At 44.5% G+C, this 16,608-nt stretch overlaps 1 protein-coding gene across 11 annotated transcripts in view; it reads left to right on the top strand.

The window, feature by feature from the left end:
* The window catches only part of rasal2 (RAS protein activator like 2), a 757,584-nt gene that overhangs the window by 614,895 nt on the left and 126,081 nt on the right, over positions 1-16,608 (top strand). For all 11 annotated transcript variants that reach the window (XM_072511669.1, XM_072511668.1, XM_072511666.1 and 8 more), the window contains one exon: positions 15,508-15,661. In XM_072511669.1, coding sequence (XP_072367770.1) covers positions 15,508-15,661 — 154 coding nt within the window. The remainder of the gene's footprint in view (positions 1-15,507; positions 15,662-16,608) is intronic.

Raw genomic sequence — 16,608 nt, 5'->3', positions numbered from 1 at the left:
AGATGTACTTCCTTAACGTGGTCGACGAATACTCCAGATTCCCCTTCCCCGATATGACATCTGCCACAGTCATCAAAGCCCTCAATAGCATCTTCACTCTGTTTGGTTTCCCCGCTTACGTCCACAGCGACCGGGGATCCTCCTTTATGAGTGATGAGCTGCGTCAATTCCTGCTCAGCAAGGGCATTGCCTCGAGCAGAACAACCAGCTACAACCACCAGGGAAACGGGTAGGTGGAGAGGGAGAACGGGACGGTCTGGAAGACCGTCCTGCTGGCCCTACGGTCTAAAAATCTCCCGGTCTCCTGCTGGCAGGAGGTCCTCCCCAACGCCTTCCACTCCATCCAATCGCTACTTTGCACTGTGACTAATGCAACCCCACCATGAACGCCTCCTTGCCTTTCCTAGGACGTCCACCTCCGGGGTTTCGCTCCCAACGTGGCTGGCAGCTCCAAGACCCGTTCTCCTCCGCAAGCACGTGCGGCTCCACAAGGCAGACCCGTTGGTTGAGAGAGTACAGCTACTCCACGCAAACCCGCAGTACACCTATGTGGCGTACCCTGACGGCCGCCAAGACACAGTCTCCCTCAGGGACCTGGCACCAGCTGGGTCCCCCCATCCCCCCCCCCCCCCCCCCCAACTGCCCCGGCGCCACCCAACCTCCCCTCAGCGCACCTCACGCCAGCCCCCGCTCCAGGAAGATCCATCCTCCCATTGGTTCCACCCGGGGATGAAGATAAGGACTACACGCTCCCGGAGTCACCGGCGACCAAGCCGGCGCCTGCATCGCCACCGGGACTGCGGCACTCACAACGGAGGATCAAGGCACCCGACCGGCTACATTTGTGAACTTTCCCCCAAACTGTACACTTTAAAAATGCTCACATACGTGTAAATAGTTTTCCACCACCCCCACTGGACTCTTTTTTTTAACAGGGGTGAATGTGGTAGTCACCACTGTTTGTATATATGACGTATATGAGAAGTAATATGGTAAGGCTCCTGTACTACAGGTACAGGGGTAGATCCCTGCCTGCTGTCTCCGCCCAGTAGGCGGAGTATAAATGTGTGTGCTCACCAAGCTGCAGCCATTTCGGCAGCAGCTGTAGGAGGCAACACATCTCTGCTTAATAAAGCCTCGATTACTCTCTACTCTCGTCATAAATGATAGTGCATCAGCCGCACAGGGGGTTGTTAAATTATTTAAGAGCCCATGGTGTTAAGGGAAAGATCCTGGCATGGATAGAGGATTGGCTGATTGGCAGAAGGCAGAGAGTGGGGATAAAGGGGTCTTTCTCATGATGGCAGCCGGTGTTAGTGGTGTGCCTCATGGGTCTGTGCTGGGACCACAACGCTTCACAATATACATTAATGATCTGGAAGAAAGAACTGAAGGCACTGTTGCTAAGTTTGCAGATGATACAAAGATCTGTAGAGGGACAGATAGTATTGAGGAAGCAAGGGGGCTGCAGAAGGATTTGGACAGGCTAGGAGAGTGGTCAATGAAGTGGCTGATGAAATACAATGTGGAAAAGTGTGAGGTTATGCACTTTGGAAGGAGGAATTTAAGCATAGACTATTTTCTAAATGGGGAAATGCTTAGGAAATCAGAAGCACAAAGGGACTTGGGAGTCCTTGTTCACGATTCTCTTAAGGTTAACATGCAGGTTCAGTCGGCAGTTAGGAAGGCAAATGCAATGTTAGCATTCATGTCGAGAGGGCTAGAATACAAGGCCAGGTATGTACTTCTGAGACTGTATTGTTGCTAACTTTTGGTTGGTTCAATTGGCTCTGTTTTATAACCTTTGCTCTAGAGTCGCCAGGTATCTTTATGATACCGCCACGAGGTTCAAGTTCAAGTAATGATCAATAAATCAACACACCAATTAGTAAGATTCAAATCAAAACACATTTATTATTCACAGTAAATCACTACTCATGCATAAACTCTACTTTCTAGGCTATTTCTATCACTAACAGGCCTATACTTAGCTTCGGACTGGCCCACCAGGTCAGGGGAACGAATGGCCTTTTGTTCAGGTCCTGAGTCTGCGGGATTCAAAGGCTGGTATGGACTGGTAGCTAGGAGCACCTATCTCGTAGCGAGCGTTGACTTGAGACTTGCTTGCTTGGAGGCAACAAGAAAGGTCACTGTCAAGGGTTGGTTCAGGTTGCTGAGTGACCCTGCCAAAGAAGGACGATTTGAACTTGGGGGCTTTACTTTATAGCCCCCATGGGGCTTCCCGCCCTTCGGGGCGGACCCCGTACCTGGTTCCAAGTGATTGGACTACTTTCCGATCACTTGGGTCAATTTTTCCAATGCTGGAGCGGTTCCCTGATCGTTGGGCGGTCCTAAGTGTCCATTGGCCTTCCTTTGTCTTGGCTCCTGCTGGCGCCGAGAAGTCTGGCTTGGCTTTGTTTACCTTAACTGTTGCCATTGTGCCTTGGAATCGCACATTACTATGTAGATGGCTGCTACATTACTATGCAGATGGCTGCTGGTTTCGGTGCTGTCTGGTTGTTTTGCAGGTTCCAATAGACATGATCTCTGTATTTGCTAGTCTTTGCCTGTGTTGGCTGAATTTCCCTTCAGCCTTTGCGGTTCTCCATTTTAAGTCGGGAAGTTGCCAACCCAGGTGGCTGCAGTATAAGGCTCTGGTCAGAGTCTGGTTTGGAGTATTGTGAGCAGTTTTGGGCCCCGTATCTAAGGAAAGATGTGCTGGCCTTGGAAAGGGTCCAGAGGAGGTTCACAAGAATGATCCCTGCAATGATCAGCTTGTCGAATGAGAATGGTTGAGGACTCTGCGTCTGTACTTGTTGGAGTTTAGAAGGGTATGGGGGATCTTATTGAAACTTACAGGATACTGTGAGGCCTGGATAGAGTGGACGCGGAATGGATGTTTCCACTTGTCGGAAAAACTAGAACCAGAGGACACAATCTCAGGCTAAAGGGACGATCCTTTAAAACAGAGATGAGGAATTTCTTCAGCCAGAGGGTGGTGAATCTGTGGAACTCTTTGCCACGAAGGCTGCGGAGGCCAAATCACTGAGTGTCTTTGAGACAGAGATGGATAGGTTCTTGATTAATAAGGGGATCAGGGGTTATGTGGAGAAGGCAGGGGAATGGGGGATGCGAAAAATATCAACCATGATTGAATGGGAGAGTAGACTCGATGGGCCGAGAGGCCTAATTCTGCTTCTATGGCTTATGGTCTTTTGGGTCATGCGGCAGATGGAGCCATTGGAACGTGTGGAATCCAAGGCTGGAGGTTGGCAGTTGAACCCAGGGCATTGTTAAGAGTAGACCTGTATAGTTGTGCTGTTAAAACCCTGAGTGTATTTAGTTGTTCTTGATCAATAAATCCTTTAATTTATTACTTACCATGTCAAATTGCCTCAAGTTATTACAGACAGTTTAGCTTAACTTAGAAATTGTGGGTTCCTGAGTTCCCCAGTAGATGAAGGCATGGTGGAACATTATGCTCTATACCAGATTTGATTCCTGGTCTTTGCCAGGTTAGCTGGCCTCTATCGGGCAGTGGTTGGCTGCCCAACTAGCTCAATATTTGCTAAGGAGAAATCCAGTTGTGGAAACTTGCCTATATATACAAGCTAGTTACTTTGTTGGTGAGCAACAATGGCATGTCTAAATTACTCACCTGAGATTCACAGGACATAAGACATTGTCTCATGCAAAACAAATTCCTTGCTATGACCAAGTCAATATTGTCAAATTAAAGAGTACTTTTTGTCCTATCATAGTTGGGTTTCGTGGAGCTTTGACCACTTGGACACTATTCAAACTATTATTGCTCTTCAAGGCAAAAGTTTAATTTTGTATGCTTTAGGATTATGGAGACAGTATGGCTCACATGACACTGTGAGAATTCATCTTAAACGTCCTTTGAGAAATGTCCCTTTTTGATGTGGGGGCTGAATTATGAAGTGAGTGTGGTGATATGCATCACTGTAAATACACAAGGGGTTAATGTAGATACACTAGAACTAAATAAACACTAGAGGGAGCACCAGAGACATCATGACACACAGACATTCAACCAATAGGTTGGTAAGATAGGACACGACCAATGGGCAGTCAAGACACCCAGAGGTGACACTACCACAAGGGGGCTACCCACATAAAAGGACAGGGCACACATGCTCTCTCTCTTTCCATAGGCGACACTCAGAGAGACAGGGGCAGATCAGGGAAGCATCACACCCACCACATGGCTTAGAGCAGACTGGTTAGTTAGACTGAGTTACTATAGCAAGATTAGCAGGAGAGTCGAACTCAAGGAGGAGAATTGTTAACTGTTCAATAAATGTGTTAAACCTATCTCCAAGTCTGAACCTTCCTTTGTCAGAATATACATCAAGGAAGCAGCTTATGCTACATGAAGAAGCATATCAAAACATGGTTCCAGGAGTGCCTGTTGAATCTATATAGTTCAACTCAACAGATCCGTGACTACCAGCAACAGCACCCAGGCAAGATGTTCGAGATTTCAGTTCCTCAGCGGCTCAGGTGCCACAGCAATCTCAGTGCCAACTGGTGTGCATCCAAACAGAGATTTGAGATCTACCTGGTAGCATCCGACCTAGTGGCGTGGCGGATGCAGAGAAAATAAAGCTTCTGCTCACCATTGCGGGTGCAAGTGCAGCAGAAATCTTCAAAACCTTCAAGTACTCCAAAAGGCAAGAGACAGAGAGAGGTACAACCCACAGAGAGCGGCCTGACGCCAAGAGACAGAGAGAGGTCCAAGCCCACAGAGAGCGGCCTGACGCCACACCAGTGGTCCACGCACCACGAACAGTGCTCCATGCACCACGAAGAGTCCTCTGCTCCACACGAAAGGTGGTCCACGCACCATGAAGAGTCCCCGACTCCGCACAGCAAGCTATGACAGTCTACCACGCTCACGTGAACAACAAAAAGACTATGACAGTCTACCCAGATTACTTGAGCCACCAGAAGAAGACTCTGACAGTCTACCCAGCTCATCTAACCGACAATAAGACACTGAAGGTCTACCCACTGTATGTGCGACAAGTGACGAAGGCTTCACAATTCCCATACAAAATGTACGACATCTCAGTGAGACTGACAGATCTCAGCTAGTATGTACAGAGGCACTTGACAATCAAAGTGAGGTTACTAGTGACACCACGTTAATTCAAACCTCATCCACTCGAGCCTCTCCACAAGAAAATGCATTCCTGAACGTTTTGACTCCGGACGGGGAGCATCAAGACACCTCAGATGATTCAAGTGACATCTCAGCTGATTCAAGTGAACCTGAAATGACTCCGGGCGGGGAGCGTCAAGAAACCAAAGCTTATTCAGGTGAACCAGAAAGGGCTCCAGACAGGGAGCATCGACAAGCCAAAGATGATTCTAGTGAACCGGACATGACTCCAGACAGGGAGCGCCGAGGAATCAGAGACGACGCGCTCAACGAAACAGCAGATACCACAAAGGACACTGACACAAGTAACTTTGTGAAGGACTCGAATTCTCCACTCGGTGTGGTCATTGAGCGCAACAAACACAACAACAAAACCTACAAAAACAACAACAACAGCAAGAAACATACCAAAGGCACCAACGTCATCAACAAGCAGGACAAAAACAACAACACTGGAACAACGACTGGTACAACATGGTACAACTCTGAAAATGCAGGACAATGTAACAGCACAGCTCCTAACACTGGCAAGAGTGCAGCCATACCATGGCATGACAGCAAATCTCACTGATTCAAGGCAGATGAGTTTGCTTCACTACGAACAAGCAAACCAACTTTCAAGGCAGATGACATACTGCATCAATATCGCAATCACAAGAAACAGTCCAGGTTGGACGACACAGATTACATACTGCATCGCTACCACAAGCATAGAAAAAAAAGAGTCCAAATCAGACAACAAAGTGATTTGACCACTTCTTGGTTCCTTAAGCACAGGGACATTGATGGTGTTCACAAGGACATGCCACAATCAACATCACCACTTCACCAACAAAACAAGAAAGCCACTCGACCATATTAATTCATGAACTTTGGACTCATACATATTATTTGGTATTGTATAATCATCACTGTCATCATGATTTGTGCATGTCATCACTTATCTACCTATTTTGTTCAATTTTCTTTCACACTGTACAGAAAATATGTAACACGAAAAAAGCGGGGATGTGGTGATATGCATCACTGTAAATACACAAGGGGTTAATGTAGATACACTAGAACTAAATAAACACTAGAGGGAGCACCAGAAACGTCATGACACACAGACATTCAACCAATAGGTCAGTAAGATAGGACATGGCCAATGGGCAGTCAAGACACCCAGAAGTGACACGACCACAAGGGGGCAACCCATATAAAAGGACAGGGCACACATGCTCTTTCTCTTTTCCACAGGTGACACTCAGAGAGAGACAGGGGCAGATCAGAAGCATCACACCCACCGCATGGATTAGAGCAGACTGGTTAGTTAGACTGAGTTACTATAGCAAGATTAGCAGGAGAGTCGAACTCAAGTAGGAGAATTGTTAACTGTTCAATAAATGTGTTAAACCTATCTCCAAGTCTGAACCTTCCTTTGTCAGAGTATACATCAAGGAAGCAGTGTATGCTGCATGAAGAAGCATAATACAACAGTGAGGAAATACATTCCTTTAATTCTGAGGTGCTGCTCTGATTTTTTTCTCCACCCCCAGACACACAACTGTTCTCCCTGTTTGCTTTTTGTTCAGAGGGCCAGAGGGGGAATTGTTTTTTAAAAGTTGAATGATTAAAAATACATACATTCACCATTAATGTGCTAATTTATTTTATGGTACTAAACTGTCCATGCCTGCTTTTACCCAGCCCAAAAAATATTGTAAGTGGCACATCATCTTGTATTTCTTGACATAAATTCATGCTCTCTAAATGTCAAGGAGGTAGCAATGAAAGCCACATTCCTACCTGAAATGCTCAGAACCGATACCTCCATGCAGCCATTAACATGCTGATCTGTCATCCCATGTTGTTCCAATTAGCATCTATTTTGTTCAATCTGACATCTTCCTACAGTTTTCATCACTCAGCTTCCTGGTCTATTGCAGTTAATTAAAATTGTTTGTTTACCTGTGTAGCCGACTCAGCCTTGTGTAATGCCAATCATATTTTAATGAGAGATAAAACAGCTTAAATATTTTTTTATGTCTTTTCTCTCCAAATGGTTGAAAGATAAATTTTGAAGATATACGTCAGGTCCCTTGTTTTTGGCTTTATGCAGTTACCAAGCTGATTTCTGGCCAATAAATATCTTCTATTGTGCTCCTGACCATCCATCATTCTATATTTAATCCTTGTCACTACAGTTTGACTTGGCCGGAATCCAGATGAAAGCATCTGTATGAGAGCATTTTACGCAGTGGGCTGCTGCACTCGAGCTCACTGCTCAGCTGGAGTGTGCTCGGAGACGCTGAAGATGTCATGTGATGGACAGTCCTTCTCGAGGTGAAATTACTATTGTTCTTCTTGAGGGTCACATTGATTTCAGCTGCTGTGATCAGTATGTTGTTCAACGAATGCTGCAGTAAAGAAGCAGCATGCAAGTAGAACTGCTGCTCATGGCCTCTGCTGCCTTCAGACACTAATCTTCTCATAGGTGCATTGCCATAACAACAGCCCCAGGTGGGACAAAGCAATTGTGCGTAAGGCCCATGTTTATGTTGTTTAAGTGCTGGTGATAAAGTGTTGGATTTGTTTGCTCCTTTAACCAATTCGCTTTCCCTCTATTGTGCATGTTATTAAAGTACGAAAAAGCGAATCAACGCATAATATGGCTGGAAGTGAAGAGAATCGTTCTAATCCCATTATATGCCTCGAAGAAATGGGAGCGGTTTGACCTGTTCTCGCTGTGTGTTTTGCAAGGAGATCAAGAAACTGGGCTTTTAAATCAATGATGGGTAGAATTTCATCAGACTTTTTGTTTCGACATGGAATTGATTCCAGGTGTTCAGCCATGTAATTCAGGCAAGGGGAAGCGAAGTGTCATGTCCTCAAGTGATTTTAGCATGGTGGATGACTAGCCCCGCTCGTTTCGGAAAAACATCGATACATTTGGGGCCTGAGACTAAAATGAAGAGAATTGCCCAATTTTTCTCGGATGAGAAGGAAGAATGTTTGGAATTGATCTGATATTGAACATAAAGTCGCGAGGAAGTTTGCCATTCGCATGTGTTGGATATTCAGTTCTTGAAGGTGGAGGCTGCTCCAAGGTGGTGATTTCATTTCTTTTGTATGTGGAGTGGAGTTTCTAGAGTGTGCAATCCTGCATTGTGCAAACCATCAAAGTGGCTCAATTTGACAGACACAAGTTTTCAGGACCGGATCACCTGTTGGACTGATACCTTCTGAAGATTTGAGCAGTAAGGAAGATCTATAATAAGACTGAAGAGCAACACCCTGAAAATTGAGGCAAGAATTTGGCCTTGCTGTTGGTGTTAACCGAAGGAGAAAGGTGGGATCACCTTTTCTCTTAATCTGTGGCACCCATCATGATTTGGGGATGTTCTGTTAAATGGCTACGTAGCTGTCTAATGTAAGTATAGTGTCATGTCAATTTGCTAAGTAGCTTCTGAGCTAAACATCAAAGTTTTGAAGATACTGAATGGATGTAATGTCATTGTTGTTCTGACACAGAGAATATCGCTTTTAAAGAAAAAAAAATCCCAAAGCATGTTTTCTTTGCGCTTTTATATCTGTCCTGGTCATATTTCTTATTACCTGATGACATGTGGATCAGTGTTGTCTTATCATGCCTTGAGCTATAGTATTTAAACTCATTTCAAGATGACATGCATGAGAACAACATAGATCAATTTTCACTTTTTTTTCAATGGTTTTCTTCTACCCATCACTCTGTGACTCAGCTGATCACAAGTACATGTCCTCTTTTCTTTCCACACCCACAAGGTGAAGCAATGGAGGTTCACATGCACTACAGTAATACCCTAACTGTGGCTAACATGTAGAGATCAAGACTGGTTGCCTCAATCACAAAGATGCACCCCCACGTGCATCATAGGCTAACTACATGGTGGAAACAAATTATGTGGTATTGAGACAAATTACAAGTAGCTTCTCGGTATACCTTACCTTGCCATGCAGCAAATCAAACTTGTCCAGTTTGATTATATTTATCATGCTATATTTCCTTATCCCACATTCTTTCTCTGATACTCTTTACCGCCCCTCATATCCTTCATGTGTCTTAGAGGTGTAGGGAGGGGGTGCCTTGGTGCTTAGCTGGCTGCAGGGAACTGCACAAGATTGCCACTTTGTAGCAATAGTGCTGACATGAGGAGCTCAGTGGCACAAGGATTGAAGTGATGTCCCTGCACATCATACTGCTTCTTACACTTGCACTACTTCTTGTAAAATATCGGTATCAATAATTTACTCCATCCTTTCCTCTGCCTCCACTTCTGGATTGGCCAATTTATTGCATGAGATCTGTGGGACTTGTTTTTTCACAGATTTAATATATTTGAAAAAGACATTATCTTAAATATACCATTTTTATATTTGGAATTCAGCTTCTTGTTTTTTAAATTTATGAGTAGAGCAATTGTTTTTCTTCCTGCCAAGCCTCTTTGAATTATGCAAAGAAAATTCCTGGATTTTTTTTCAAAGAATTTAAACTGCAAACATACATATGCATTGTATATTATGCAGAGTGATGCAGGTTTAAAGATTTAATGAATGGGACTGCTGGATATTTTACAGAGCACAGTGAAATGTCAAGGTTTTCAGATGAGCAAAAAAGCAATCAAATTCCTCGAGCATTGTAGATAGAAGAGAATTTTGTGCACCCGACATAGATTGCTCTCCTCTTTGAAAGGTTTTGTATGCTATGTCTTGTTGCATGTTGTGCTATCATTTGCCATATGCTAGGAGGTTTTACATAATAAAAATAACACTGAAGCAGAACAACAGTTTTCAATACTATCTCCCTGAGGCAATTCTATTTTTGGAATCCACAGAGAAGCATATTATACTGAACAATTTATTATTGCTTTTTTATGGTCTCTGCATTTGCAGGAAATTGCTAAGTGCTGGGTGTTATATGGAGTGCTGCTGTATATTCACAATGTGTGACGGACGACTTGTACAGCATTGTAGAATGGCTTTGTAGCATTTGACATTGTTCGCATGCTGCTGTTTAGCATACGTGCTATGATGTTGGTTTCCTGACTGAAAAGAATTGCCTGTGGCACTTATGAAATCACACTTGTCTAAGCTTTGGATGTATTTGCAAATCTGTTCTCAGCATCTGTTCCAGTGGGGCATTAATGGTTCAAGATTAAGGGTTGGACTCTTGATATTTTTAATTTTTTGTCATTGGAGCAGATCTTGGAGCTGAATGTTGTCACAAAGCCAAATGTCTTGACTTAGTTTTAATTATTTCATTTAAAGTGTGTTTGTGGAGGTGAAGAATGGATCTATTAGCTGCTGGATGTTATGTGGTAGGAAGCAGATTTGATTTCTCTCAGTCTGCTGAGTTCCTGATCTCAGACTGTGAAGAATTTGTCAGTCAGGTGCTTGGGCACTCAGTACGGAAAATAATCAAAGTAAGAGTGGCCTTTGCCTCTCGTAGGCCCTTTATAGCAGCCTGCTTTGAGCTCCATCAACCGTTGTCTGAGAAGTAGGCAACAAACCAGCCATGGTGATTGCAAGGTTTGAGTAGTTAAGTAAAGTTGGGGACAGGATGCAAAATAGGTGATTTATTTTAAAGGCTATCTACTGGGGGAAAATGTTCGGTTGTGTCCAGCAATAATTTAAATTCTGTAATGACCCCATGTTAGGCTTCCATCGGTGATATATTTATAGTACCTGCTTGAATAAGTTTGTTATTCCGCCTAACAATTTTGTGATTACTTACTATTGATACTTATCTATTCATAAGAATGCTAAATGATTTATTCGACAAGTTAGCACTGTGCGGTGCCCACAAGTTTTTTTTAATATAGATTTAGTACCCAATTATTTTTTTTCCAATTACGGGGCAATTTAGCATGGCCAATCCACCTACCCTGTGCATCTGTTTGGGTTGTGGGGGGTGAGACCCATGCAATCGTGGGGAGAATGTGCAAACTCCACATGAACTCCAAATGGACAGTGGTCCGGGGCTGGGATCGAACACGGACCCTCAGCGCCGTGAGGCAGCAATGCTAACCACTGCACCACCATGATGTCCTCACGGCGCTGAGGACCTGGGTTCGACAAGTTAGCACTGTATGGTGCTGGAACATCGTGATCAGGGTGGTCCTAGGTTTTTCCTCTCTGCTCATGTGATGAGTTGGTTGATTTGAGTCATGAATAATTTGGCCATTGTTCCTGCTGCTGATTGAAATCTAGTCAAACTTTTCTGCACAACATGTGATTGAGTGAGGTCAGGTTTCGGTTGGCTATGATTTTCCTGCCTCTTCCCTGTAGTTGAACAACTTGCCATCATTTATTGTCTAGGCTAATGCGCAGAATGACGAGTGGTATGAGGCACTGAATGGGTGCTGTTGTCAAGTTTAGGGCTATGCCTTTAGACAGGAGAAATAAAACTGGACAGGAGCAAAGGTGGCTACTTTTTTGGCTCTTATTTTATAAAGTTCCCATCATATAATTTGCACTTCTGAAATACCTTTTGGGGGGAATTAGTTGGCATTTCCCTGAGCAAATGGGCAAATGTGGTTGTAATAAGGCAGAGGATGCCATTGACATCCTTGATCTGACAGTGAAGTTCATACTTTCCTGAACAAATTCCTATTGTCACTCTGCTACTTAAACTCTTGTCTAAACTGTGATGGATTGTGTTCTGGATTTACCCATATAGAAATGGTGACTGCACTACAAATGTAATGCATTGGTCTTGATATGCCTGAGGAGTGACAAGATGATGTATAAATGCTGATTGTTTCTCAAATCCTCTCAGCAAGGCAAGTGAGCACCCTGAATCCCAGTCAGAACTAAAATGAGAGGGGAAAAAAGCTTTGAATTCGTGTCTATTGAAATCTGGCTGCTTTAAACATGTGAATTTTCACACAATATGATGAACTATTTATGAAAATTGGCCTGGAAAAGCACATAATCAGCATACTTCACTCATTTGCCTAAAAGGATTGGATTGGATTGGATTTGTTTTTTGTCATGTGTACCGAGGTACAGTGAAAAGTATTTTCTGCTCAAGCAGATTATTTAGCGCATGAAAAGAAAATACTTGATAGGGCAACACAAGATACATAGGTCTCCCTATCTCAGGCTCCTTTTGAAGAAAAATATGTTTTTATTATTTCTTCTGTCTAACCTGTCTAGTCCACTTCTATACTTGCATATTTCTGATTATCCAGGCAAATAAAATTTAGGGTAGGAACATTGGACTTAGGCCATTTGGCTGTTTAAGCCTACTTTGCATTTGATCAGATTCTGGCTGACCTGATTGTGGTCTCAACTCTACTTTCCTGTTTTCACCCCCATAACTCTTGACTCCCTTGTGTGTCAAAATCCCTCTGACTCTTAACTGTTTTCTGTTTTATCCTTAAACTGTGTCCCCTAGTTCCGGCCTCCCCACAAGAGGGGACATCCTCCCAGTATCCAATCTATCAACCTCATAATCACTCAATCCCAGACAGCCCACGTCTACCTCCTCCCCAAATAGGCCCATCGTGTCAGCCTGTCCCTACCCCACCAAACTAATTATTTCCTATTTTGACTCCATACTTTCTCCACTTGTCCAGTCCCTTCCAACCTACATTCGTGATTTTGCCGATGTTCTCCATCATGTCAACAACTTCCAGTTCCCCGGCCCTAACTGCCTCCTCTTTACCATGGATGTCCAATCTCTCTATGCCTCCATTCCCCACCAGGATGGTCTGAGAGCTGTCCGCTTCTTCCTTGGACGAGGCCCGAACGATCCTCATCCACCAACACTCCTCCATCTGGCTGAACTTGTTCTCTCACTCAACAATTTCTCCTTTCACTTGTCTCATTTCCTCCGAACCAAAGGTGTGGCTATGGGTGCCAGCATGGGTCCCAGTTTTGCCTGTCTCTTTATGGGGTATGTGGAACATTCCTTGTTTCAGTTCTACTCCGGCCCCATCCAATAACACTTTTACCGGTACATCAATGACTTTCGGTGCCGCTTCCATGTTCCCGTCTGGACCTCGAAAAATTGATAATTTTGCTTTCAATTTCCACCCCTCTATCACCTTCACATGATCCATCTCCAACTTCCCATCCCTTCCTTGATCTTTCTATTTCAATTTCTGGGGATAGACTGACCACTAATATCCATTACAAACCTACTGACTCACACAGCTACCTCGACTACAGCTCGTCACACCCACGTCCTGTGAGGACTCTATCCCATTCTCCCAGTTCCTTTGCCTCCGTCACATCTGTTCTGACGATGCCACTTTCCAAAACGGAGCTACTGACATGTCTTCATTCTTCCTTAATCGTGGTTTCCCACCCACTGTGGTCGACCGGGCTCTCAACCATGTCCGACCCACCTCCCGCACTTCTGCCCTCACCCCCTCTCCTCACTCCCAGAACCAGGATAGGGTCCTCACTTTTCACCCCACCAGTCTCCGCATTCAAAGAATCATCCTCCGCCAGTTCCGCCAACTCCGGCATGATTCCACCACCAAACACATCTTCCCCTCATTCCCCCTATCAGCATTTCGCAGGACTATTCCCTCCGGGATACTCCTCCATCACCCACAACACTCACCCTCTTCCCACGGCACCTTACCATATAATTTCAGAAGGTGGAACACCTGTCCCTTTTCCTCCTCCCTACTCACCATCACATATAACATCATTTTGAAGTGAGGCAACGCTTCACGTGCACCCCATTCAATCTGGTCTATTGCATTTGCTGCTCCCAATGCGGTCTACTCTACATTGGAGAGACTAAACGCAGACTGGGTGACTGCTTTGCAGAACACCTCCAGGCCATTCGCAAGCAGGACCCAGATCTTCCTGTTGCTTGCCAAGTCAACTCACCGACCTGCTCTCATGTCCACATGTCCGTCCTTGGCCTGCTGCAATGTTCCAGTGAAGCCCAGCGCAAACTGGAGGAACAGCACCTCATCTTCCGACTGGACATGTTACAGCCTTCCAGACTGAATTCTCTCCCCTACCTTCACCCCATTTTTATTTCTATCAATTTATTTTCATTTCTTCCATTGACCTGTTTTTCCCTCACCATTGTTTCCCCTGCCCCCACCCCACTTGGACCACTTGGTGGGCAGCATGGTAGCACATTGGGTAGCACTGTTGCTTCACAGCTCCAAGGTCCCAGGTTCGATTAACAGCTTGGGTCACTGTCTGTGTGGAGTCTGTACTGTTACACGCCCCCCCTACCACAGTATAAATCTGACCCCATTACCAGTTCACTCTAGCTTTGACAAAGAGTCATCCAGACACAAAACATTAGCTCCCTTTTCTCTCCATAGATGCTGTCAGACCTACTGAGATTGTCCAGTATTTTATGTTTTTGTTCCAACCTATCAGGTTCCCTCAGGATCTTACATTTTTCAATTAGATCGCCTCTCATTCTTCTAAACTCCAATGGGTACAGGCCCAAACCTTTCTTCACAAGAAAAACCCTGCATCCCAAGAATTAGTCCAATGATCCTTCTCTGAACTGCTTCTAATGCAATTATATCCTTTTTCAAATAAAGAGACCAAAACGGCAAACAGTACTACCAATGTGGTCTCACCAAGACCCCTTGCTCAATACTTGCTCTCCTTGCAGATCTCTTTTGGTTGTTTATGGAGTAAGATTAAAATGCAGCTCTGCTCCTCACCATTCATAGGAAATGGATGAAGAGAGAAAAACCGCAGAGGGCTTGTGCATTAAAGAACCCTGTATGCATTCACTTACAGTGCAAACACAAATTTAATCTTTTATACTGATTATAATTGTCTTTTGCTGCCTCGCTGATAGCTTGATGGCAAGTTCTGCTGGGGTGGAGAGTGTCCTCTCCACCTAGTGCCTCAACCTAGTTGATGACCTTACAGAGTTTCTATACCTAGAAAAGGTTAAGTACACCATCAGGGGATGTGTAGAGGGATTCTACCTGACCTGGCAACTATTTATCTCATACTTCAAAAGAGTTAATTACCAATAGCTGTTGCGGGTGGGGTGGGGTGTGGGGGGGAGGTAGGGTTTATTTTTTTTGGGGGGGGGGCGAAGTTCGATATGGCCTTTGTGTGTTTTTCTATATCTCGGATTCCTTGTGTTATTACTGCAACAATTGTACCGTGTTTGAACAATTTTCATGGCTGTGTTGTAATTTGGATCGTCTTTGTTAATTTTGGAATCTTAAGAAAATTTTTTTTTTTATATTATCTTTTGTGCTGTACAAAATGCTTTTGGCAGCTTAACCCTTTGATTTTTGTGTACTCGGTGAAGAATTTTCCCATAATTTATTTTTTGTTTTTTGCAGGTCCCGTGCTTTGCCAAAATTGAAAGAATCTCGTTCCCATGAATCGTTGTTGAGTCCTGGAAGTGCGGTTGAAGCTCTGGAGTTAAGCATGGAGCAGGACGTCTTTGTTAAACCTTTACACAGTAGCATCCTAGGGCAAGATTTCTGCTTTGAGGTACTGTTTCATAACCTAACTGGACTCAACTATAATAGGGGGAGTGACATTTTAAAATTGGGTTGTCCTCATGTCTTAGAATTGCGGTGTGTGCAGCAGAGATAGAAGATCTATTCAGGTCATAAGTGTACAATGCAATACTACCAGGCTGCATAGCCATAGCAGGCACAGATGATTCCTATTTCCATAGTAGTTCCATTTATTTTGTGGTCACTGAGCATCCTGTAAAAGTCAAATGTAATGTTTTAAATCACATCAGGCTTTAACAGGATAAGATCAGTGAGACACACTGTTCAGACAGAATGATGCAGTGGATCTATTTATAGAATATTCCATTGATGATGTGGAGATTAGGATCTTTTTAGGAAGAATTGCCTACCTCCTTGTGGCTACTGTGATAAAGCCAGGGGAGTCCAACGAGCTTCTTAAAAGTCCTTTATTTCAGCAACAGCATCGTACATCACAGGGCCCGGTTACCTTTCACCGGGTCCTCAATCCTTTTTTAGCTGGCTCTACAGCTGCCGGCCTTTTATGCTAGTGCTGAGTTAACTCAGTCCATTTGAACACGGGGAACAATCATCCCCAGCTGGATGAGTCCTGTGTAGGTTATTGTACCCCTCCGCCCCCTCCCCCCCAAGTCCGAAACCCCTCGCAAGGACAGCCAATTAAGAGGAGTGGATAGGAGAGGACCAAATGGGTGCAAACCCCACAGTGGCCAGACAACAAAGCTTTAAAAAAAAATTGGTTTGGATAAGGCGCCACCAAACGGGGAAGCAGGATGGGCCGGCGTGTACTCCACCAAGCATTACGTCCAGCTCGACACCCACACCAGTCACACAGGGGGCGAAGCTGCCAACAGCCGAACCCGGGGACGGCACGCACCACGGCATCGGACCCATCAACCCGAAGCCCAATCGGCGTGGCATGCCTTCCAGCTACAGAGGGAG

Source organism: Scyliorhinus torazame, chromosome 7 (genome assembly GCF_047496885.1).
Source record: "Scyliorhinus torazame isolate Kashiwa2021f chromosome 7, sScyTor2.1, whole genome shotgun sequence".
NCBI classification, from domain to species: Eukaryota; Metazoa; Chordata; class Chondrichthyes; order Carcharhiniformes; family Scyliorhinidae; genus Scyliorhinus; species Scyliorhinus torazame.
The sequence above is the reverse complement of the archived record's forward strand: the minus strand, read 5'-3'. Positions and strand labels throughout refer to the sequence as shown.